General features: G+C 51.7%; 2 protein-coding genes across 4 annotated transcripts; one reads left to right on the top strand and one right to left on the bottom strand.

Annotated features, from left to right (window-relative positions):
- Window positions 1-2085: 2085 nt before the first annotated feature.
- Window positions 2086-3931, bottom strand: LOC104064655 (thaicobrin). Of its 2 annotated transcripts, none has more exons than XM_009567014.2 (3): window positions 3459-3931; window positions 3236-3310; window positions 2086-2606 (listed from the first exon to the last, which is right to left on the bottom strand). In XM_009567014.2, exons 2-3 carry the CDS (start codon window positions 3291-3293, stop codon window positions 2086-2088), a joined length of 579 nt encoding a protein of 192 aa, XP_009565309.2. In that variant the 5' UTR covers window positions 3294-3310; window positions 3459-3931. The 2 variants fall into 2 exon arrangements, with proteins under 2 accessions (XP_009565309.2, XP_053906140.1); XM_054050165.1 differs by having other exon boundaries at window positions 3236-3344; window positions 3459-3911.
- Window positions 3932-6167: 2236 nt separating this feature from the next.
- LOC104064661 (butyrophilin subfamily 1 member A1) lies at window positions 6168-15982 on the top strand. Of its 2 annotated transcripts, XM_054050162.1 has the most exons (11): window positions 6168-6324; window positions 7048-7152; window positions 8494-8841; window positions 9329-9610; window positions 10633-10737; window positions 12050-12070; window positions 12678-12698; window positions 13325-13345; window positions 13797-13817; window positions 14538-14570; window positions 15058-15982. In XM_054050162.1, the coding sequence occupies exons 1-11, from the start codon at window positions 6306-6308 to the stop codon at window positions 15573-15575; spliced, it is 1494 nt and encodes a 497-aa protein (XP_053906137.1). In that variant the 5' UTR covers window positions 6168-6305; the 3' UTR covers window positions 15576-15982. The 2 variants fall into 2 exon arrangements, with proteins under 2 accessions (XP_053906137.1, XP_053906138.1); XM_054050163.1 differs by lacking the exon at window positions 7048-7152 and having other exon boundaries at window positions 6174-6324.
- Window positions 15983-17466: the final 1484 nt, after the last annotated feature.

Genomic DNA, 17466 nt, shown 5'->3' on the forward strand with positions numbered 1-17466 from the left:
CCAAAGTTACATAAATAACCAATAAATAACCAAAGTTCAAATGCTGTTCAAATGAACCTGAGATGAAATCCCATCCCACAAGAGCTTGGCCTCATCTGTCTCTGCCCAAAAAGCAGATCTGTGAAAGGCAGATTGGGGCTGGAGCAGGGTAGGGGGGGAAGGATTCTAAAAATGGTGAAGAGAAGCAATGCTACAAACACAAACTCGGCCCGGGACATTTCATACAGCCTCTGGAAATAGGGGGTTGTGACAAAGCATCTGTGAAACTCAAGTGTGAGGCCAACGCCTTCTCCTTGCTCTGCGGCCAGAAGCCCATGGTGCTCTGCTGGGTTTGGCTGTGGCACTGCTGCAGACACGTACCCAGCTGCCTTCATGCTTCTCACCTCCCAGTGTGCTCGTGGAAATGCAGAGCCATGGCCTCGGCAGTGTAAGCTCTCCCTCCTTCTTTGGCACCAGGAGGTGAGGATGTGCTGGTACAAAGATGTAGGCAGTCATCCATTTGAAGACCTCATCCATTCCTACCAAGATTTGCCCCTCTTCTGTGCTCTGCCAAGAGCTGGAGTTGCCCCCTGCTTTGGGATTGGCTCTTTGGATGGTTCCCAAGGTGGTTTTGCTGGGTTGCTGCTCTGATGGATGTGCAGAGCTCAGGTGCCCATCAGCCACCCCCATAAAGAGCCAGAGAACCTGGTGAGCCCATCCCATAGGACATCTGTGCCTGACCCAGTACCGCCACTCTTTCCAGTTCCATGAGTAGACCAGGGAGACCGCTCTGTCCCTAGGTTCGGCCATGAAGGTGACAACTGAGTTGGTGCTACGAAGGTCGAACCAGCAATAGGACTGGAGAAGAAGGAATCTAGGCTGGACCCAGGCAATCTTCCCCTTTGCCCCTTCTTCTCCTAAGAGCAGAGGTTAACACAGGAGGACTAAGCAAGGTCCCTCAGAGGGGGTACCCCACCTTTTCAAGGTTTAGCACGTCCTTTGAGCATCATTTCCCCAAAATGCCACTTCTCAGAGCAGATCTATAGCTGGAGACCCTATCCTCCAAAGACTGTCTGAGCATTCCGGGCTTGTTTCATTTGGAGAAAAGGAGCCTGAAGGGCAACCTTGCTGCTCTCTGCAGCTTCCTGAGGAGGGGACGTGGAGAGGGACGTGTGGAGATCCAGCGATAGGATGCATTGGAATGGTTCAAAGCTGCACCAAAGAAGATTTCAGGCTTGGCATTTGGAAGCATTTCTTCATGGAGATGGTGATGAAACACTGAGACGGGATTTCTTGAGATGTGGTCCGAGACTTTCCACGTTTAAGAGGCATATGGATGTGCTCTTAGGAATGTCGTTTAACTTCTGCTCAGCCCTGAAGGTGGTTGGGCTGTTGGACTGGATCATCATTGTAGGTCCCTTCCACCCAAACCAGTCTATTCTATTCTATGTGAGGAAAAGGAGACCTTGATGAGGGGATACCAGAGAAGAGCAGAGCTGTGGGAATTGCCTCGCTTGTGGACTTCAGAAACCTTGAGTCCTTGCTTCTCTTCCTTTGCTGTCCCTACAGCCTTTACAAGTAAGAAATGTGCGTAATGCACATGTGAGTGAGAACTGGGAGTAAGGCAAGGAGAGGCTTTGGATGTATGGAGAAGATAAGTGTTATCATGAGCTCCAGCATCCAGCTGTGTTTGGCTTTTTTTAACTTAATCATTAAGCTTAATTGAAAAAAGCCAGAGACGCTACTGCTTTTAAGGAGTTTGAACCTGCTGTATTTTTCATGGCCACGTACAGAGCAGCTCTGCGGTGCCCGGGCACTCGGTGCCACTTCTCTGCCTCGGGGCCACCAGACACCAACTTCCTCCAAGTACCAAATCTCTGTGCTCCCCGCTGCCTCTGCAGTCCCAGCTGTGGTGCGGAGGGGGTGCAGGAGGCTCTTTGGTGGTGCCCATCTCCAAGACCTGCCAGTCCTACCACTTGGTGCCCAGAGGAACCATGTGAGGAGAAGCCAGCAGCACATAAGACTCTCCTGATTCCCGGCACCAAGACCCAAGATGATGGTGTTCACTCTTCCAGTCTCACCACCACCACCCATGGTTCTTCCACATCAGGAGCACAGCTTAAGCCATGAGTCCATTCCCACCCAGAGCCACGGGTGTAGTGTCACCCCAGGACATGAATCCAGGCAGAAAGCAAAGATTGGGGCTTTGTTTTCAGCATCAGCGAATGCCACTTTCTTGTCTGTAAAGTCCAGGCAGACCTGGATGGCCCTGGGGAGGCAGGCAAGGTGCAGGGAGGTCCAGTCAGGGTCGGTGAAAGCATGGTATTGTCCAAACCACTGCCCCACAGCCCAGATCCCTTCCTGGGGGGTAAAACTGAGGACCCCCTTCCTCCTGACAGACTCTTGGGCCACCCCCACAGCCCACCAGTCCCCTCCGTTGGCCACCTCCACCTCCCAGCAGTGCCTGCCTGCCGTGAAGCCCGGGCTGCCCAGCACACACGGCTCCGTGTTGAACCGCTCAGGGTTGTCGGGCAGCAAAGTCCACTCGTCCCCTCGTCTCACGCCTCGCTGGTCATCGGCCAGGATGAGGAAGGGGTTGGCGGTGTCGGGGTCCAGGGTCACGTTGGCTGGGGACAAAGGAGGAGAAGCTACACATGACGGGCAGCCCCAGGGGTGCATCCACCCCAGCAAAAGGGGTGATTTCCTTTCCCCTGCCCAGAGATGTCCAGCGTGGGGTGGGAAACCCTCTCATGCAGGATTGCCCTAGCCTTAAAGCTACCCCAATCCTGCCCCTGCTCCTGATCCAGGAGCTTCCATGAGATCCCTGACCAAGGAGACTTTGGTTTCCTGGAGGAGGATGCACCTGAGTGGGTGGGTGCACATCTGCCTGGACCTGAGCTTGAGCATCTCTAGTGCTGCAGGAGCGAAACAGGCTCACTTGCGCACAAAACAGTGCAGACCGTGACAGATGTAACCCAAACCTGATAACCCATGGCCCCAAATTCCTGTTCCTTTCTGTGGGCAATGGGGGGAGCCAAGGACAGCAGCTCAGGTTACTTCGGTGTTGGTGGTGGGTCTACAGCATGGGCAATTCAGCTGGGGGTGTAGCAGCCATCAAGTCTCAACCCCATGACAAGCCCAGGCTGGGATGAGCCCCAGGTGATTTGGCCCTAAACAGCTCTTCCACAGCAGAAACAGGCTGCTTTTTTCTCCTCAAGGGGACAGTCCCCCTTCGTCTTCCCTTCCGACAACTCACCTCTTCCACTCATCTCCTTCACCTCATTGTCCAGGATCTCCCTCTCTTCTCTCTCCATCCTGGATACCAGCACGTCTGCAGGAAACGAGCAGGAGGGAAGGCAGGATTCCTTGTTGAAAGTGGAACATGCAAGATTCAGAGACTGCCCCAAGAAGCAGAAGAAGCAGAACGAACGAGGGAAAAGTCATGGCCTTCAGGCATTTTCCAGCCAGCCAGCACTCACCTACGGACTGACTCCAAGAAAGGAGGTTTTGGAAGGATCTGAAGAACCTTGCTCTCCACTTCCCTGATCTCCTCAGCTCATGGTTGGACTGGGCTTGCCCAGCATTTCCAGCTTGTTCGAGAGAGCAGATCAAAGTCCAGAGGGGCTGGACAGCCTGGAGGGCACAGCCAAGAGTCTGGCACCTTCACCTCCCTGTGGGGACCACACCACAGGATCTTCCACCACCCCTGCGGCTGCCAGCAGGTGAGTGACCTCATCAAACACTTGAACTTGGGAGTCTCTTTCCTGCTTCTTGCAATGTCCTCTTTGCATCACAGGATGTGTCACTTTTCCGCTCCCTCTGGGCAGCTGCAGGGGGGTGATAAGAGCCTGCTGCGGCGCTGGAAGAGGCTCTATCGTCCTGCAGCAGAGCGCTTGGAGCCCTTCTGGGCCAGCAGCACCACATGCACCTCCAGACCGGTGGGAGGTCACCTGGGGACACCAGACACAGACCGGTGGTCACGATCTGGACGTGCAGGCTGCTTGCTGTGCTGAGGGGAGAGCTCTGGCTCCTTACAGGTGCTGCTCACCTGGATTCATTGTGCTGCCAGTGGGGTTTGGGGTGGAGATGTTTGCAGGGCAACTGTTGCCTCCATTGCTCAGCTGGTGAATGGGACTCAGCAGCTGCTGGGCTCTGCATCCCACCGTTCTATACTCCAGGCAGATTTTCATGTGCCAGGGGTGGTGGCCTCACCCCTGCTCATAGGGAACGTGGGAGGTGACACCCACTCTGCTTTGTCACATCACTCTGAAAGCCACTGGCTGTGCAGAGGATAAAGCAGAGGGAAAGGGGACCCGCGGCCAGCTGGCTCTGCTGCCTGGTGCTGGGGAGCAGATCATAGAATCACAGGATGGTTTGGATTGGAAGAGACCTCAAAGCACATCCAGTTCCACTGCCCTGCCATGCGCAGGGACATCTCCCACTGGGTCAGGTTGCTCAAAGCCACATCCAACCTGGCCTTGAACACCTCCAGGGATGGGGCAGCCACAGCTTCTCTGGGCAGCCTATTCCAGGGCCTCAGAGTCTTCATGATCCATCCCAGATCTGGGGACAGAATGGCTCAGCAAGGACTTGATGACACCGAGCTGAGTGGTGTAGTTGCCACAGTCGAAGGATGAGATGTCATCCAGAAGGACCTGGACAGACTGGAGAAGTGAGGCTGGGAGAACCCCATGAGGTTCAACAAGGCCAAGTGTGAGGTCCTGCACCTGGGTTGGGGCAATCCCCGTTTTCAGTACATGATGGGGGATGATGTGATTGAGAGCAGCCCTGCAGAGAAGGACTTGGGGTGCTGGTGGATGAGAAGCTCGACATGAGCCTTGGGCATGAGCCTGATGGGCCTTGGGCAGCCTGATCCAGTGGGATGTCCCTGCCCATGGCAGGGGGGTTGGAACTGGATGATCTTTAAGGTCCCTTCCAACCCAAACTATTCTATGATTCTATGGTTCTATGACTATCCCATCAGGGACCACAGCCACATGGGGGCACGGGCAGGGGACAGTGGGGGCTGTGTGCAGGATAAGCCAGTGACAAAGTTGATCTTGGTCACATTCACACACAGCTCCGGGTCACATCCTGCTGCAGGCAAGGGGCTGCCTTCGACAGCACCCGTGTACAGGATCCCCATCACCCACCAGCACAGGCAGCCACATCCCCTCTTCTTGTGGGGCTGGAGGAACTCTCAAACTTGGTAAGTATCACCCCTCTTTCCCCCAGGCACCAGTGCTGCCCCTTCGCCTGCCCAACACCCCTGCCTGGACCGAGGACTTCAACCCACCAGGCACACTGACCATCTCTTTGACCCACAACGAGCCATTTTACACCCATTCCTGCCTCTCACCCACCTTGTCCTTCTCATTCCCTTCACCTGCACTGGGCACATACTTACACCACCTCACGTACTTTCACCACCACCACCTCACACACCCACCCTCCAGCTTTGCACCCTTCCAGTCTCAAATCCAGGCTGTCCCTCCCTGAGGTGATACCTGTGGATTTGTGACAGCTCAGTGATCAGCATGGGGGATGAGGTGGGTATATGATACTCAGCACTGCTATCATTTGTCAGCCAGGTCTGTGCCTCTGCGCATTTATCACCTCCCTCTTTCCTTCAGACAAGGTCCCTTTACCCAGGCAGATGCTCTCACATCCTGCCTGTCCCCAAGTCCTGGCTGGGGATGGGACCGTGCTGGACCTGGCTGGGCTGAGCACCGAGGCAGGACCTGCCTTCACGACACATCCCAGGGCAGCAGCTTTCCCTGAATCGTAGAACCATAGAACCATAGAACCATAGAATCATAGAAGCATAGAATAGTTAGGGCTGGAAGGGACCTTAAAGATGGATGGCATTGTCTCTTGGCCAAGGAGGGAGCACTGCTTTTAAGCAGATTTTAAGCCAGTGCTGGGCTTCACTCCCACCCCTGCATCGTCTCTAGTGTGAATCCTGGCTCTGTCACCTCCCTCCTTCCCACTGCTGCCTCTGGGATGCACAAACTGCTGCTGGCATCCATCCCTGGGAGAGCCACGGAGGATGCTGCCATGCGCTGCCGTGCAGCGGTGTGCGTGCTCATGCCTGGGGATGCTGCCAGAAGAATATTTCCAGAGCAAAAGCACTGCAAAAACCCCACAATTACTCAGTGACTTCATTTCAGAGCAGAGGCAGCGCGGGAGGAAATGGGTGGTGGCAGGCTGGGAGGCATAGTGACGTGTTTGGTTTTCATACCGGGAAATGCTCAGCTTCGACTGGGTGATACTTCTGGATGCAGCGGGGACGGCCGAGCAGCTCCCGCCCCAGCCAGAGCCCATGAATGAGCTCAGGGCCTCCAGGTACGTGGAAAACGCAGATTGAAATGGCTTTTTGCCATCTGCCAACGTTGCTTGTGGGTTTCACCACCCAGAAACAAAGCCGGGATTAAGTCAGTGGGTGCTAAGAGGGTTTGGGAGGGGGTCAGAGCAAGGCCAGGTCCCATCCAGGCTGGATGTTGAAATACTGATGGTTCTTAGGGCTGGATAAGGAAAAGAAGGAAGGAATGTTTCCCTGTGAGGGTGGGGAGGCCCTGGCCCAGGGTGCCCAGAGCAGTGGTGGCTGCCCCATCCCTGGAGGGGTTCCAGGCCAGGTTGGATGGGGCTCGGAGCCCCTGATCCAGTGGGAGGTGTCCCTGCCCATGGCAGGGGTGGGACTGGGTAGGCTTTGAGGTCCCTTCCAACCCAAACCGTGCCGTCATTCTTTGATTCTATGAAAAGCAAGGGCTCCAGATTAAAACAACTACCACTTTTTCATGGAATCAGAGATGTTTCAGCCTGTTCTTTGTTTCCCTATGGGAAATACCTACACCCTTTTATATTTTGTGTATAAAGCACTAAGCAAAGTCAGGCTGACAATGTAAAAACAATTTAAACCTTCAGCATTCAAGACTCTTCCCTGGGCATTATGAAAAGATGCTGCAATAAACAATGGACCCATTCAGAAATGAATTCTGTCTTTCCTCCCTCCAATATTCCATTATTGCTCCTTCCTTTTGCCCTTTCTCTCTCCTTCCCCATCTCCAGGTTGGGCCCTAGTGAAGAGTATGCTCTCCGGTCCCCACTTCCGCTATTCTCTGATGGGTTTTATCATTTATGGTTTCATTTTCGAAGTTCACGAGCTGCAATCAGGTAGGGAACCTCCCGGTTCTTGCTGGTCCCTGTGGCATTGCTTCCAGCCTGAATACCTTCCCAGCCTCCAGTGCAGCTTCTCCCTGTGAAGGGCAGAGCACAGAGAAGGGTCATAGTCTTCGATTTAAAACTTATACGATGGCCTCAAGTTGTGCCAGGGCAGGTTCAGATTGACTATTAGGGAAATTTTCTTCATGCAAAGGGTTTTCAGGCACTGGAACTGCTGCCCCGGAATGTGTTTGAGTCCTCATCCCTGGAGGGATTTAAAAGACAGGCAAACGAGGTGCTCAGAGATCTGGTTTTGTATAGCAAAGGTATGGTTGGACTCAATGATCTCAATGGTCATTTCCAGCCAAACAATTCTACGATTCCTGCCCACTTCTAAGAGCTCCAGCATCCCGCTGGATCCTGGTTTGTTCCTCCAGCCGTGGCAGCACAGGCGTTCGCACAACGTTGCTGAACTCAGGCAGAGATTAGATGATGCCAATGAGTTGATTATAGTGTGCTACCACCTCCCACCTCATTTTCCCTGTTCCCAGCATGTTGTTGCTTTACTGGGCTGTGTCCAGGATGGGTTGGACCCTTTGCAGAACCAATTCAATAAAGGGAAAAAACATCAAAACATATAATAGAATCATAGAATAGTTATGGGGTGGAAGGGACCTTAAAGATCATCTAGTTCCAACCCCCATTGGAACTAGACTTTTAAATATCTTTTATCTAGACAATCTAGGCTTTTAAATATGTTTTAAATAATATTCTGGGCTTTTTTTTGCTGTTGGGCTGCTGACCTGAAGCAGCTTCTTCAAGGCAGCCCTGGCAAAACAATGCAGCACCACAGCAGACTCCAAAGTTACCTTGCCAAAACAAAATTGATTTGTGTTTGGTTTCCTACAACCAGAAGCCACTTTCTCTGTGAGCTGAGCAGCCAGCTCAATTAAAAGCCTTTTATTTAATTTCTGAAGATGCCCAGAGCACCCAATTTTCTCTTATAAGAGGTGCAAATAGCTGAGGATGTTTGAGTTTTGTTTGTATCTAGGTGGTCTGCTTTCTCCAACCAACCACTCTGAGATCTTCCAGACCCGCTTTCCTTCTTTATCCTGCCTTGGGCAGGAAAAAAGCATGGGCAACCCTTGAGAACAAAGCACCTCTTAGGGATTCAAAGAACTTTCACGGTAGCACAGGAAAGCCAAGGAAGGGGTGGTGGCACAGCTCCTTCTCTCAACAACTCATTTCCCCAGGCACACTTACACTCGTGTCGCACGGAGCAACAGCCGCCGCGTTTCCAAGCTCAGCCACCAACTCACGGTTATTCCTTCTTCCTCTGGGTTTTTCTCCCAGCTTCACTCAAAGTAACAGGACCCCCCGGCCCCATCATCGTGGCCATGGGTGAGGACGTGGTGTTGCCCTGCCGCTTCTCCCCAGGGCAGGGCGCGCAGGAGACAGAAGTGAACTGGTTTCGGGAACGGTTCTCACCCTATGTGCATCGCTACAAGGGGGCCCAGGACCAGTACGGGGAGCAGATGCCGCAGTACCAAGGGCGCACCGAGCTGATGAAGGAAGACCTTGCCAAGGGCAGTGTGGACTTGAAGATTTTCCGTGTCCAACTGTCTGACAGAGGGAATTACACCTGCTTTGTTCGCCGGGACTCGCTTTACAATGATGCTATTGTGGAGCTGAAGGTGACAGGTCTGTAGTCCACATCCCTCTAATTTATTTGCTCTTAGCTTCTTCCCAGAAGTAGTTTCAGGTGGTTACTTTGGAAGTAGGAGTTTATTGAGTCCCATGGTTGAAAATGCCCGGAATGTCTCAGAGAGGTTAAATGGTCAACCAAGAGGCCATAAGGAGCTCATGAGACGTGCTGCTTGCTTCAGAAGTGTTCTTGATATTGTTTTCTTCCTATAAGTGGGCGTAAGAAAAATTTGGCATTGGTGAATGTAGTCAGAATGCCTTGGTCAGTGCTTTTATATTTTACTATCCAGGCCTGCAGGCAGTTCTGCTGCAGTCGCAGCCTCCAGAGCAGATCTTTGAGTTATATGAAAAAGACTGCAAGAAACGTCCTGGCTCTAGGTGACCCCTGTCTTAAAATAAATGCTGAGATTTCTTTGTCGAAGTTCATATTCCCCCAGTATCCAGCGCCCCGCAGGATCACCCAGGGGTCTCTGTTTCCTTGCAGCCAGCGGCTCTGCCCCACTCATCGCCCTCGAGCGCTACCAGGACGGGGGGATCCGCGTGGGCTGCCGCTCGGCTGGCTGGTACCCGCCGCCCCAGCTGCTCTGGCAAGATCCCCATGGGCAGCACCTCCCATCCCTCTCGGAAAACATTACCCAGGACAAGAACGGCCTCTTTGCAGCGGAAAGCAGCATCATCCTCACCAGGGGTACAAATCAGGAGCTCTCCTGCTCCATCCGAGATGTCCCACACGGCCGAGAGCAGAGGTTGTCGTTCTACATAGCAGGTGAGCATAGACCGAGGGCATCACCCTGTGATGCTCCCAGCTGGGCTGAGATCAGAAAGCGCCACGGGCAGAGAATCTCAGGTGCTTTTTGCAGGCTGGTGCAAAGAGCTGTGGCTTTCGGCAATGCTTGTGCTGGCAGCGTGCACCAGCTCAGTGCCGAAGGGCAGGCTGTGGGGAAGGACAGAGAGCCCTCCTTGCAGCAGAGTTTCTAGAGACAATTAAAACCCAACGAGACACAAGAAACCACAAAGGGTGAGACCCTTTGTCTCACCTGTTGTGAAATCCTGTTCTGGTTTGAGATGAGAATTAAACTGTCTGGTCTCTTTCTAGCCCCTGCATATATTGAATATATCTTTATTTTTCTCCTGTCACAGAGAAAAGCTCCTTTTCTATTGGAAGAAGCATTTGCACAACACTCTGAGATGCTCAGTGCGAATGTTGGGGGTGTCCTAAGCAAGGACAGGAGTTGGACTCGATGATAAATGTGGGTCCCAACTCAGGCACACTGTGACTGTAAAATTGATTTAGGGCAGGGAATAGATCAGAACTGAGGCACAGAGGCGCAGTCGTGAACTGGACTAACCATACACCAAGCTGCACTGTGCTAGTATCTCCTTTTCAGCTGCATCCTGTTTGTTTTTTACTTTGCGAATGAACAATTTTTGGGAGTCTTTATTTCCCTGGAGTGAGCCGTGCCCTCCTCCTGATGACACTGCTCTGCACTGGAGTGTTGCTCTTGATGCAAGTGTTTCCCTGTTTCTGATCCTATACTGCCTAATGAAATATAACATTCTTCTTTCCAAAGGAGAAAAAGCATGATTTAACTGGAAATATTTGGTCAGAAATCCATTTTGCCTTTAAAAATCCCCTGCACTCTATGCAGGCAAAACACCATCAACCTCAGGAGCTGATTGTCACCGTTGTCGGGATTCAGACCTGAGGGATACTTGTATGACACTGAAATAATCTACTTATGGCTACTTGGAGAGTAACCTCACCCCTCTGGGGATTTTATTTTCCAGATCCCTTCTTCCAAGATGCCCATCCTTGGATAAGTGCCCTCGGTGTGGTCCTGGTTGCAGTGCTCGCTCTGCTTGCTATCGCTCTTTATCTATTTAAAATCAAAGGTACCATCCTGGCGCGGTGCCGGGCGAGGGCGGCGGGTGGTGTCTGTCCTGTTCAGCCACCCCTGGCTTTGGCAGATGTGTGGGACTGGGAAATGCCAGGGTGGTCCCAGTGTCTGTGACACACGGATGGTGCCAGGAAGCTTAAAGATCCAGGGGTTTGGTTTCTGGTAACACAAGATGGGTTCTCCAACACATAGGCTGGCAAAGAAGAGTATGGCCAACGGCATGAGGTTTAACAAGGCCAAATGCCTTCAGTTCTGGGCCCCCCACCACAAGAAGGATGTTGAGGCTCTGGAGTGTGTCCAGAGAAGAGCAATGAAGCTGGTGAGGGACTGGAGAACGTCTGACGAGGAGCGGCTGAGAGAGCTGGGGTTGTTTAGCCTGGAGAAGAGGAGGCTGAGGGGAGACCTTATTGCTCTCTACAACTGCCTGAAAGGAGGTTGTGGAGAGGAGGGAGCTGGGCTCTTCTCCCAAGGGACAGGACAAGGGGGAATGGCCTCAAGCTCCGCCAGGGGAGGGTCAGGCTGGGTATCAGAAAAAAATCTTCACAGAAAGGGTCATTGGGCCCCACCCCTGAAGGTATTTAAAAGGCAGGTAGACGAGGTGCTCAGGGACATGGTTTGGTGGTTGATAGGAATGGTTGGACTTGATGATCCAAGAGGTCTTTTCCAACCCGGTGATTCTATGATTCTATTATATATGTGTTAAAGTATCGTGAGCCACACACTCTGCCCCAGCCCAGGGTGGTTTCTACCTTCAGGAATGGAGCAGTGATTAAACCCTGGCACTTCTGGGGGCCTGGCAAGGCTTCCTTTCCTTCTAAAAGACCCCTCAAAGTGTAAATAATAAATCATTCTCCTATGTAACAACTGATAGTGTGTGAGGAAAGGGCTTCAAGTTGTGCCAGGGGAGATTTGGGTTGGATATTGTGAGAAATTTCTTTGCTGAGAGAGCGGTGAAGTCCTGGCAGGGGCTGCCCAGGGCAGTGGGGGAGTCTCCATCCCTGGAGGGGTTAAAAAACTGTGCAGACGTAGCACTTCTGGACATGGTTTAATGGGCACGGTGGGGTTGGGTGGATGGTTGGACTGGATGATCTTAGAAGTCTTTTCCAACCTCAATGATTCTGTGATTATAAACAATACAGAGGAATAACAACAACAGAAATCCTCTATTTCTTACCATGATGGAGCCGGTGGGGTGTGCAGGCACTGCCGCCTGGCCACCAGCTGTAAATCCCACTGTGCTTTAATCAGTGCTTTTTGGAAGGGATGAGTTTTTGAATTGTTTAAACTTCTTTTTTCTTCCTTCCTAGGGAAGCACGAGAAAAAAATCGGTAAGCTTTACTTTTCATTTTCCAGATAGTGGAGAATGCTCTTAAAGGGAAGAATTCTTGGGGTATATTTCTGGGGGAGATGGGGGAAGGAAACGGTTTGGCTGGTGAGGATAGAAAGTTGTGAAAGTAATTTCTGAAATGGTGAAATGCTGTTCTCATTGTAAAGAAAATCATCGCGGAACCAAAGCAAGAATGAACTTGTACCAACAGTGACTTTTGCTTTACAAAGGGCTCTCCAGGTTCTTCCCAAAGCTGGAGGAAGCTTTAGGGTAGCGCATTTCACTTTGCAAGGGCCTCAGCTTGGTCTCAGCATTAAAAACCACCTGGGGCAGGGTGGTTGGGTAGCACCGAAGGTGAGATGTAACCCCACGCTCCTCATTTGTCGGTGCAAACCTGCCTCGTCACCGCTGCCCTGGAGCCCCTGCCTGGCTCTGCAGCCGCACAGGAGGGTGGGCAACAGCCCCTAAAGCCTTGAGAAGAAAGGTCTTGAGCAGGTCCTGGGCTGAAGCTTTTCCATTGTGAGCAGTTTCAGCCTCCTCCCCAGCCCAACAAGTGCAGCAAGGCAGAGGCTGTGAGAGTGATGCTCTCTTCTGGTTTTGCTTTTCAGCGATGCAGGATGCAGCACTGTGTAAGTCCAGCTCCCCATCCTCCCTGTTGAATCCTCCCTGAAAGCTTTCAGACTCTTTTATTCACCCCCTCCTTCTGTCCAAATGTTCTTTTTAGGGTGATACTTTACTTCCCCCCACCTCCCCTGATCCCCTAATAATGTGAAAATCCACTTTGAAAAGTCATTAATTTTCTTTCCCTATGTGACTCACAACACTTTTTAAAACTCTCATTTTCATTCAAGTAGTGAAATAGTACTGAGAAGTTATTGGATTTTAGGGGCAGATTACAGAAACCAAAACTGTTGAGAATTTTCTTATGAAAATGTAGATTTTTTTTCATTACCAAGAAGTTAAGAAAAACCCAAACCACTTGAAGAAGGTGTATATTGTTGTTTGCTTCCTTCCTGGCTTCTTTGTAGCTCATAGAATTGCCAAAAATTAGCCAAGAATTAAAAATAAGCTCTTGCTAAACTGCTGCCAATGCAGATTGATGGGGAAAATGAATCCAGGTCAGGTCCCTCGGGAAGTGCCAGCATCCCTGCAAGAGCCTTTTCCCTCTCCATCCCAACCTTGTGGTCCTTTAGCTGGGAGCCCAGGAGGGGCTGGAGCAGACACTAAATCCTGTGTGTTTCTCTCTGTTGTTCAGATGAACTGGTGGAAGAAATAGGTGAGTCTCCTCTTCCTGACAAAGGGGTTTTTAAGGGCTCTGTAGAGGGCAGTGGGTTGGGTTTGGTTTTTTTTCATTTAAAGTGTGAATTGAACCCAAAAGTGGTTGGAGGATGAGGGGGAAAGGAGAGGGTGAATTTGAGGGTCAAAACATTAAATGTTGTTGAAGCTGGTGTCTGGGGTTGGGGCTGGATCTGATGGAAGATGAGGATAACAGGTTGGGTGGAAGAAGGCTGAGTTACGGGTCCCCTTGTAGGTGAGGGACCTCCCAGAAACCTTTTCCCACACCAGATCTGAGCAGGACAACCTGCAGCATCACCTGCAGAGCAGAGCTCCAGGCGTGGGGTGGGAGAGGGCTTTGCATTGCCCAGCATTGGCAGAACCTGCCCATGCAGCCTGTGTCCAAATCAATGTCTCACAATCCATTTGTGCTGATTTATCTTCTTTTTCAGAGAAGCAAGCTGACGAACTTAGTGAGTATTCTTCCCCTTCCTACACAGGAGTCTTCTCAGCTGGATTTCGCAGACGTGCCCTGGTTTTAGTTTTCTTTTTGGGAAAGAAAAGGGTAGCAAATACTGGACTCACTTCAGAAACTTCATTTTCCTCTCTGTTTTTAATCTATTTCCTGTAGGCCTTCTACACTCATTTTCCAAGGACACAGAATCATAGAATCATGGAATGGTTTGGGATGGAAGGGACCTTAAAGCCCATCCAGTTCCACCCCCTGCCATGGGCAGGGACACCTCCCACTGGATCAGGGGCTCCAAGCCCCATCCAACCTGGCCTTGAACACCTCCAGGGATGGGGCAGCCACCACTGCTCTGGGCAACCTGGGCCAGGGCCTCCCCACCCTCACAGCAAAACATTTCTTCCTGGGATCTCATCATAATGTCCCCTCTTTCAGCTGAAAATCATTCCCCTCATCCTGTCCCTGCACTCCCTGATCAAGAAAGAAAGAAGACAATTCTTTAACTTTCCAAAGAGAGCATGAACAGGCGGTAGATGTCTGTCCAAATCAGGCCAGGCAGCGTGGGTGCTGGACATGGAAGGTTTGAAGCCACATGCTGTGAGATGACTTTCACAAGCACAGCAACAATTCAGAAAGCATGCAGCTACACTGATGCATCCTGAGCTAATCCAGGGCACGTGTGTCCAGATTCCCTCTCATCTGTGGTTTTCTATTTCTTTTAAAGCATGGAGAAGATATGCAGTGCCTATAGAAGAAGGTAATTGAAGTTTAGTCTTTCTGGGTCATCATCTTCCCCGCTTTAACCTCCCCTCACAGCAGTTGCCTTCCCGCAGTGATGCCTTAGGGGCCAAAGTGCTTCTGCCAACCCTCGCTTTGCAGGAGGGAGTGAAACACTCCAAGCCCTTGTTTATTTGGTTCACTCCCCGGTGTCAGGCAAATCTGAAGAGTTCTGGTCCTCAGCGAGCAGTGCTGGCCATGTTTTACACACATGGGGACTTCTTCAGCTTGGAGGTCTGCTGACGATGGTCTTCCTTCTCTGCTGACGATGGTCTTCCTTCTCTGCTCAATGTCATCCCTCTGCTTCATTTTCTGTTCCTTGCACTAACACCTGTACCTTGTGCAGCTTCCCACGCCACAACCCGCAGGCTATTGCCTGCACCCTTTTCTTCTTCCATGTGCAGCCTCAGCAAAGACCTCCCTGGGGTGAGCTCTGCCCTGAAGCGTTGACTCCCTCTCTCCTGCAGTGAGGGTGGTTCTGGATCCAGACACAGCGCACCGTGACCTTGTCCTGTCTGCTGACTGCAAAAGCGTGAAACGAGAAGACTCGCTGCAGGACATGCCCGACATCCCTCAGAGATTCAACCCCTGGCGCTGCGTGTTGGGCCGAGAAGGCTTCACCTTGGGGAGATACTACTGGGAGGTGGAGGCGGTGGATGGAGGAGGGTGGGCTGTGGGGGTCTCTAGAGAAGATGTGAAAAGGAAAGGCGAGATTGAGTTTAAACCTGAGGAGGGCATCTGGGCAGTGGGGCAGTGGGCAGGGCACTTCCAAGCTCTCACATCCCCTAATCGCACTCTCCTTCCTGAAATCCAGACTCCCAAGCGGATCCGGGTCTCTCTGGATTATGAAGAGGGACGGGTGGCGTTTTTCAGTGTTGATGAGGAGATTCCCATCTTCACATTTCCACTGGCATCATTTGAGGGTGTGAAAGTCCACCCCTGGGTCTGGCTGGGTCCTGGGACGTGGCTTAAAATGTGGCCCTGACGAAGCCGAGGGAGGAAGATAAGACTTTTTTAGGGGACGTCAGGAGTTCAGGCTCATGGAAGGATTTAAGTCGGAGGAACTTGTGGAGGTTTCTGTTACAAGCCCCTCCTGGCAGCAGGGCTAACCTCAAAGCTGCCATAGGTGTCTTTGGACCTTGTTCAGCTGAGCTGTGTAGGATCTCCAAGGGCGGAGATCTCGTTACCTCTGTGCCGGTTCTGCGCCTTCCTCAGGGAGAAGAATTAATCCTCTGTGTTTGGCCACAGTTTCCCCAACTTGTGACCATTGCCTTTCATCCTCACTATCTATCTGTTGAAAAGCACTTCCACTGAAAAGGCACTCCCGCAACAGGGATCACTTTTTTAACATGCAGAATAAAGTTATTTCAGTGGGATTTGTCTGTGTGTCAGCACCAAATGTCTGTGTCTGAGGTGGTGTCTCCACTGCTTTTTAGCCTGGGTGGGAGTTGCAGGTACTTGTGAGAACGTGGTTCACCGCATCCTGCAGGAGATGAGTGGGACCGGTCCATGGCTGCATTTGTCCCCACACCTGCTCACAGTGCACGCCCACGTGTCCCCGAGAGATCTAACACCGTGAGGTGGATCCCACCTCTAGGTCCTCACTCTGCTTTTGCTTACAGGGCTGAGAAGCCCGGAGCAGGCTCAGAATGTCCCATGTGGGTTGAAATGAAGCTGGAGACACCAAAAATTGGAAGAAGGTCATCTCATATTGAGGCTTGGTTCTGGGCAGCTCCAGATTACTTTGCTGTAGTGGAAACTGCCACCTGCAGGGGGAGGATGGAAGGATGGGTTTCCTCTGAGGCCAGATGTGCTTTCACACCAGACCCTCTATTCAATTGATGTCCAGCAAGCATGGATTTTCCCAGGAGAAGGCTTCACCATTAGTGCTGAATTAATGGGCTTCTCGGTAATGAAAGAGGATGTCCTTACCTGTGTGCCAGGGTACATCTGTTCATGCTCATCCCAGGGCAGCTCCATGGAGGAGCCCAAAAGGAACAGCTCAGAGATGCTATGAGAACTTTCACTTGTGTCTCCAGACCTGCACAGTTCCCAGCAGTAATGCTCCCAGAGGTTGGCTGGAGCATCTCTCATATGAGGACAGGCCGAGAGAGTTGGGGTTGTTCTGCCTGGAGAAAAGAAGGCTCCAAGAAGACTTTATAGTGACCTCCCAGTACCTGAAGGGGCTACAAGAAAGCTGCAGAGGGAATTTTACAAAGGTATGGGGTGATAGGACGAGGGGCAATGGCTTTAAACTGGAGAGAGGAAGATTTAGACTAGACAGGAGGAGGAATTTCCTCACAATGAGGGTGGGAAGGCCCTGGCCCAGATTATCCAGGGAAGTGGTGTCTGCCCCATCCCTGGAGGTGTTCAAGGCCAGGTTGGATGACACCTCCTGATGCAGCGGGAGGTGTCCCTGTCCATGGCAGGGAGTTGGAACTGGATGATCCTTAAGGTCCCTTCCAACTCAAACCATTCTCTGACTCTCTGATTCTCTGCCCCAGCTTTGTTCCTTGGCATGCACAAGCCCACACGATGCAGCAGATGCCAAAATAGCTGTGAGTCCTGCAAGGGGCTGCATAGGCAAAAGCTCCAGGGACAGAGTGCTCCAAAGCCTGCTGGGAGAAGTGTCACAGGTCTACAGGGACAGGCAGCGTGAGGGTGACCCCTTTTGCCAGGGCTCTGAAGAGTGACGAGACATTCCTGTCCCTAAAGAAGGCTGATGGGAAGGTGGAGATACAGACCCTGCTCTTGTCACTGGAGAGAGGACACCGTGGTCCATAAGCCAGGGGAGATGCAGTTGCATGTTTCCATGACCCTTGGGCAACATCACCTTGTGATCTCCTTCCTACTTCCCAGAGTCACGTACAGCGCTG

This window comes from Cuculus canorus, chromosome 27 (assembly GCF_017976375.1).
Source record: "Cuculus canorus isolate bCucCan1 chromosome 27, bCucCan1.pri, whole genome shotgun sequence".
NCBI lineage: Eukaryota > Metazoa > Chordata > Aves > Cuculiformes > Cuculidae > Cuculus > Cuculus canorus.

Coding starts and splice junctions, on each gene's coding strand:
- LOC104064655 (XM_009567014.2), bottom strand. CDS start 3,293: ATGGAGAGAGAAGAGAGGGAGATCCTGGACAATGAGGTGAAGGAGATG. Junction 2,607..3,235: donor GAAGGAGATGAGTGGAAGAG/GTGAGTTGTCGG, acceptor CTTTGTCCCCAG/CCAACGTGACCCTGGACCCC.
- LOC104064661 (XM_054050162.1), top strand. Junction 8,842..9,328: donor TGTGGAGCTGAAGGTGACAG/GTCTGTAGTCCA, acceptor GTTTCCTTGCAG/CCAGCGGCTCTGCCCCACTC. Junction 13,346..13,796: donor TGAACTGGTGGAAGAAATAG/GTGAGTCTCCTC, acceptor CTTCTTTTTCAG/AGAAGCAAGCTGACGAACTT.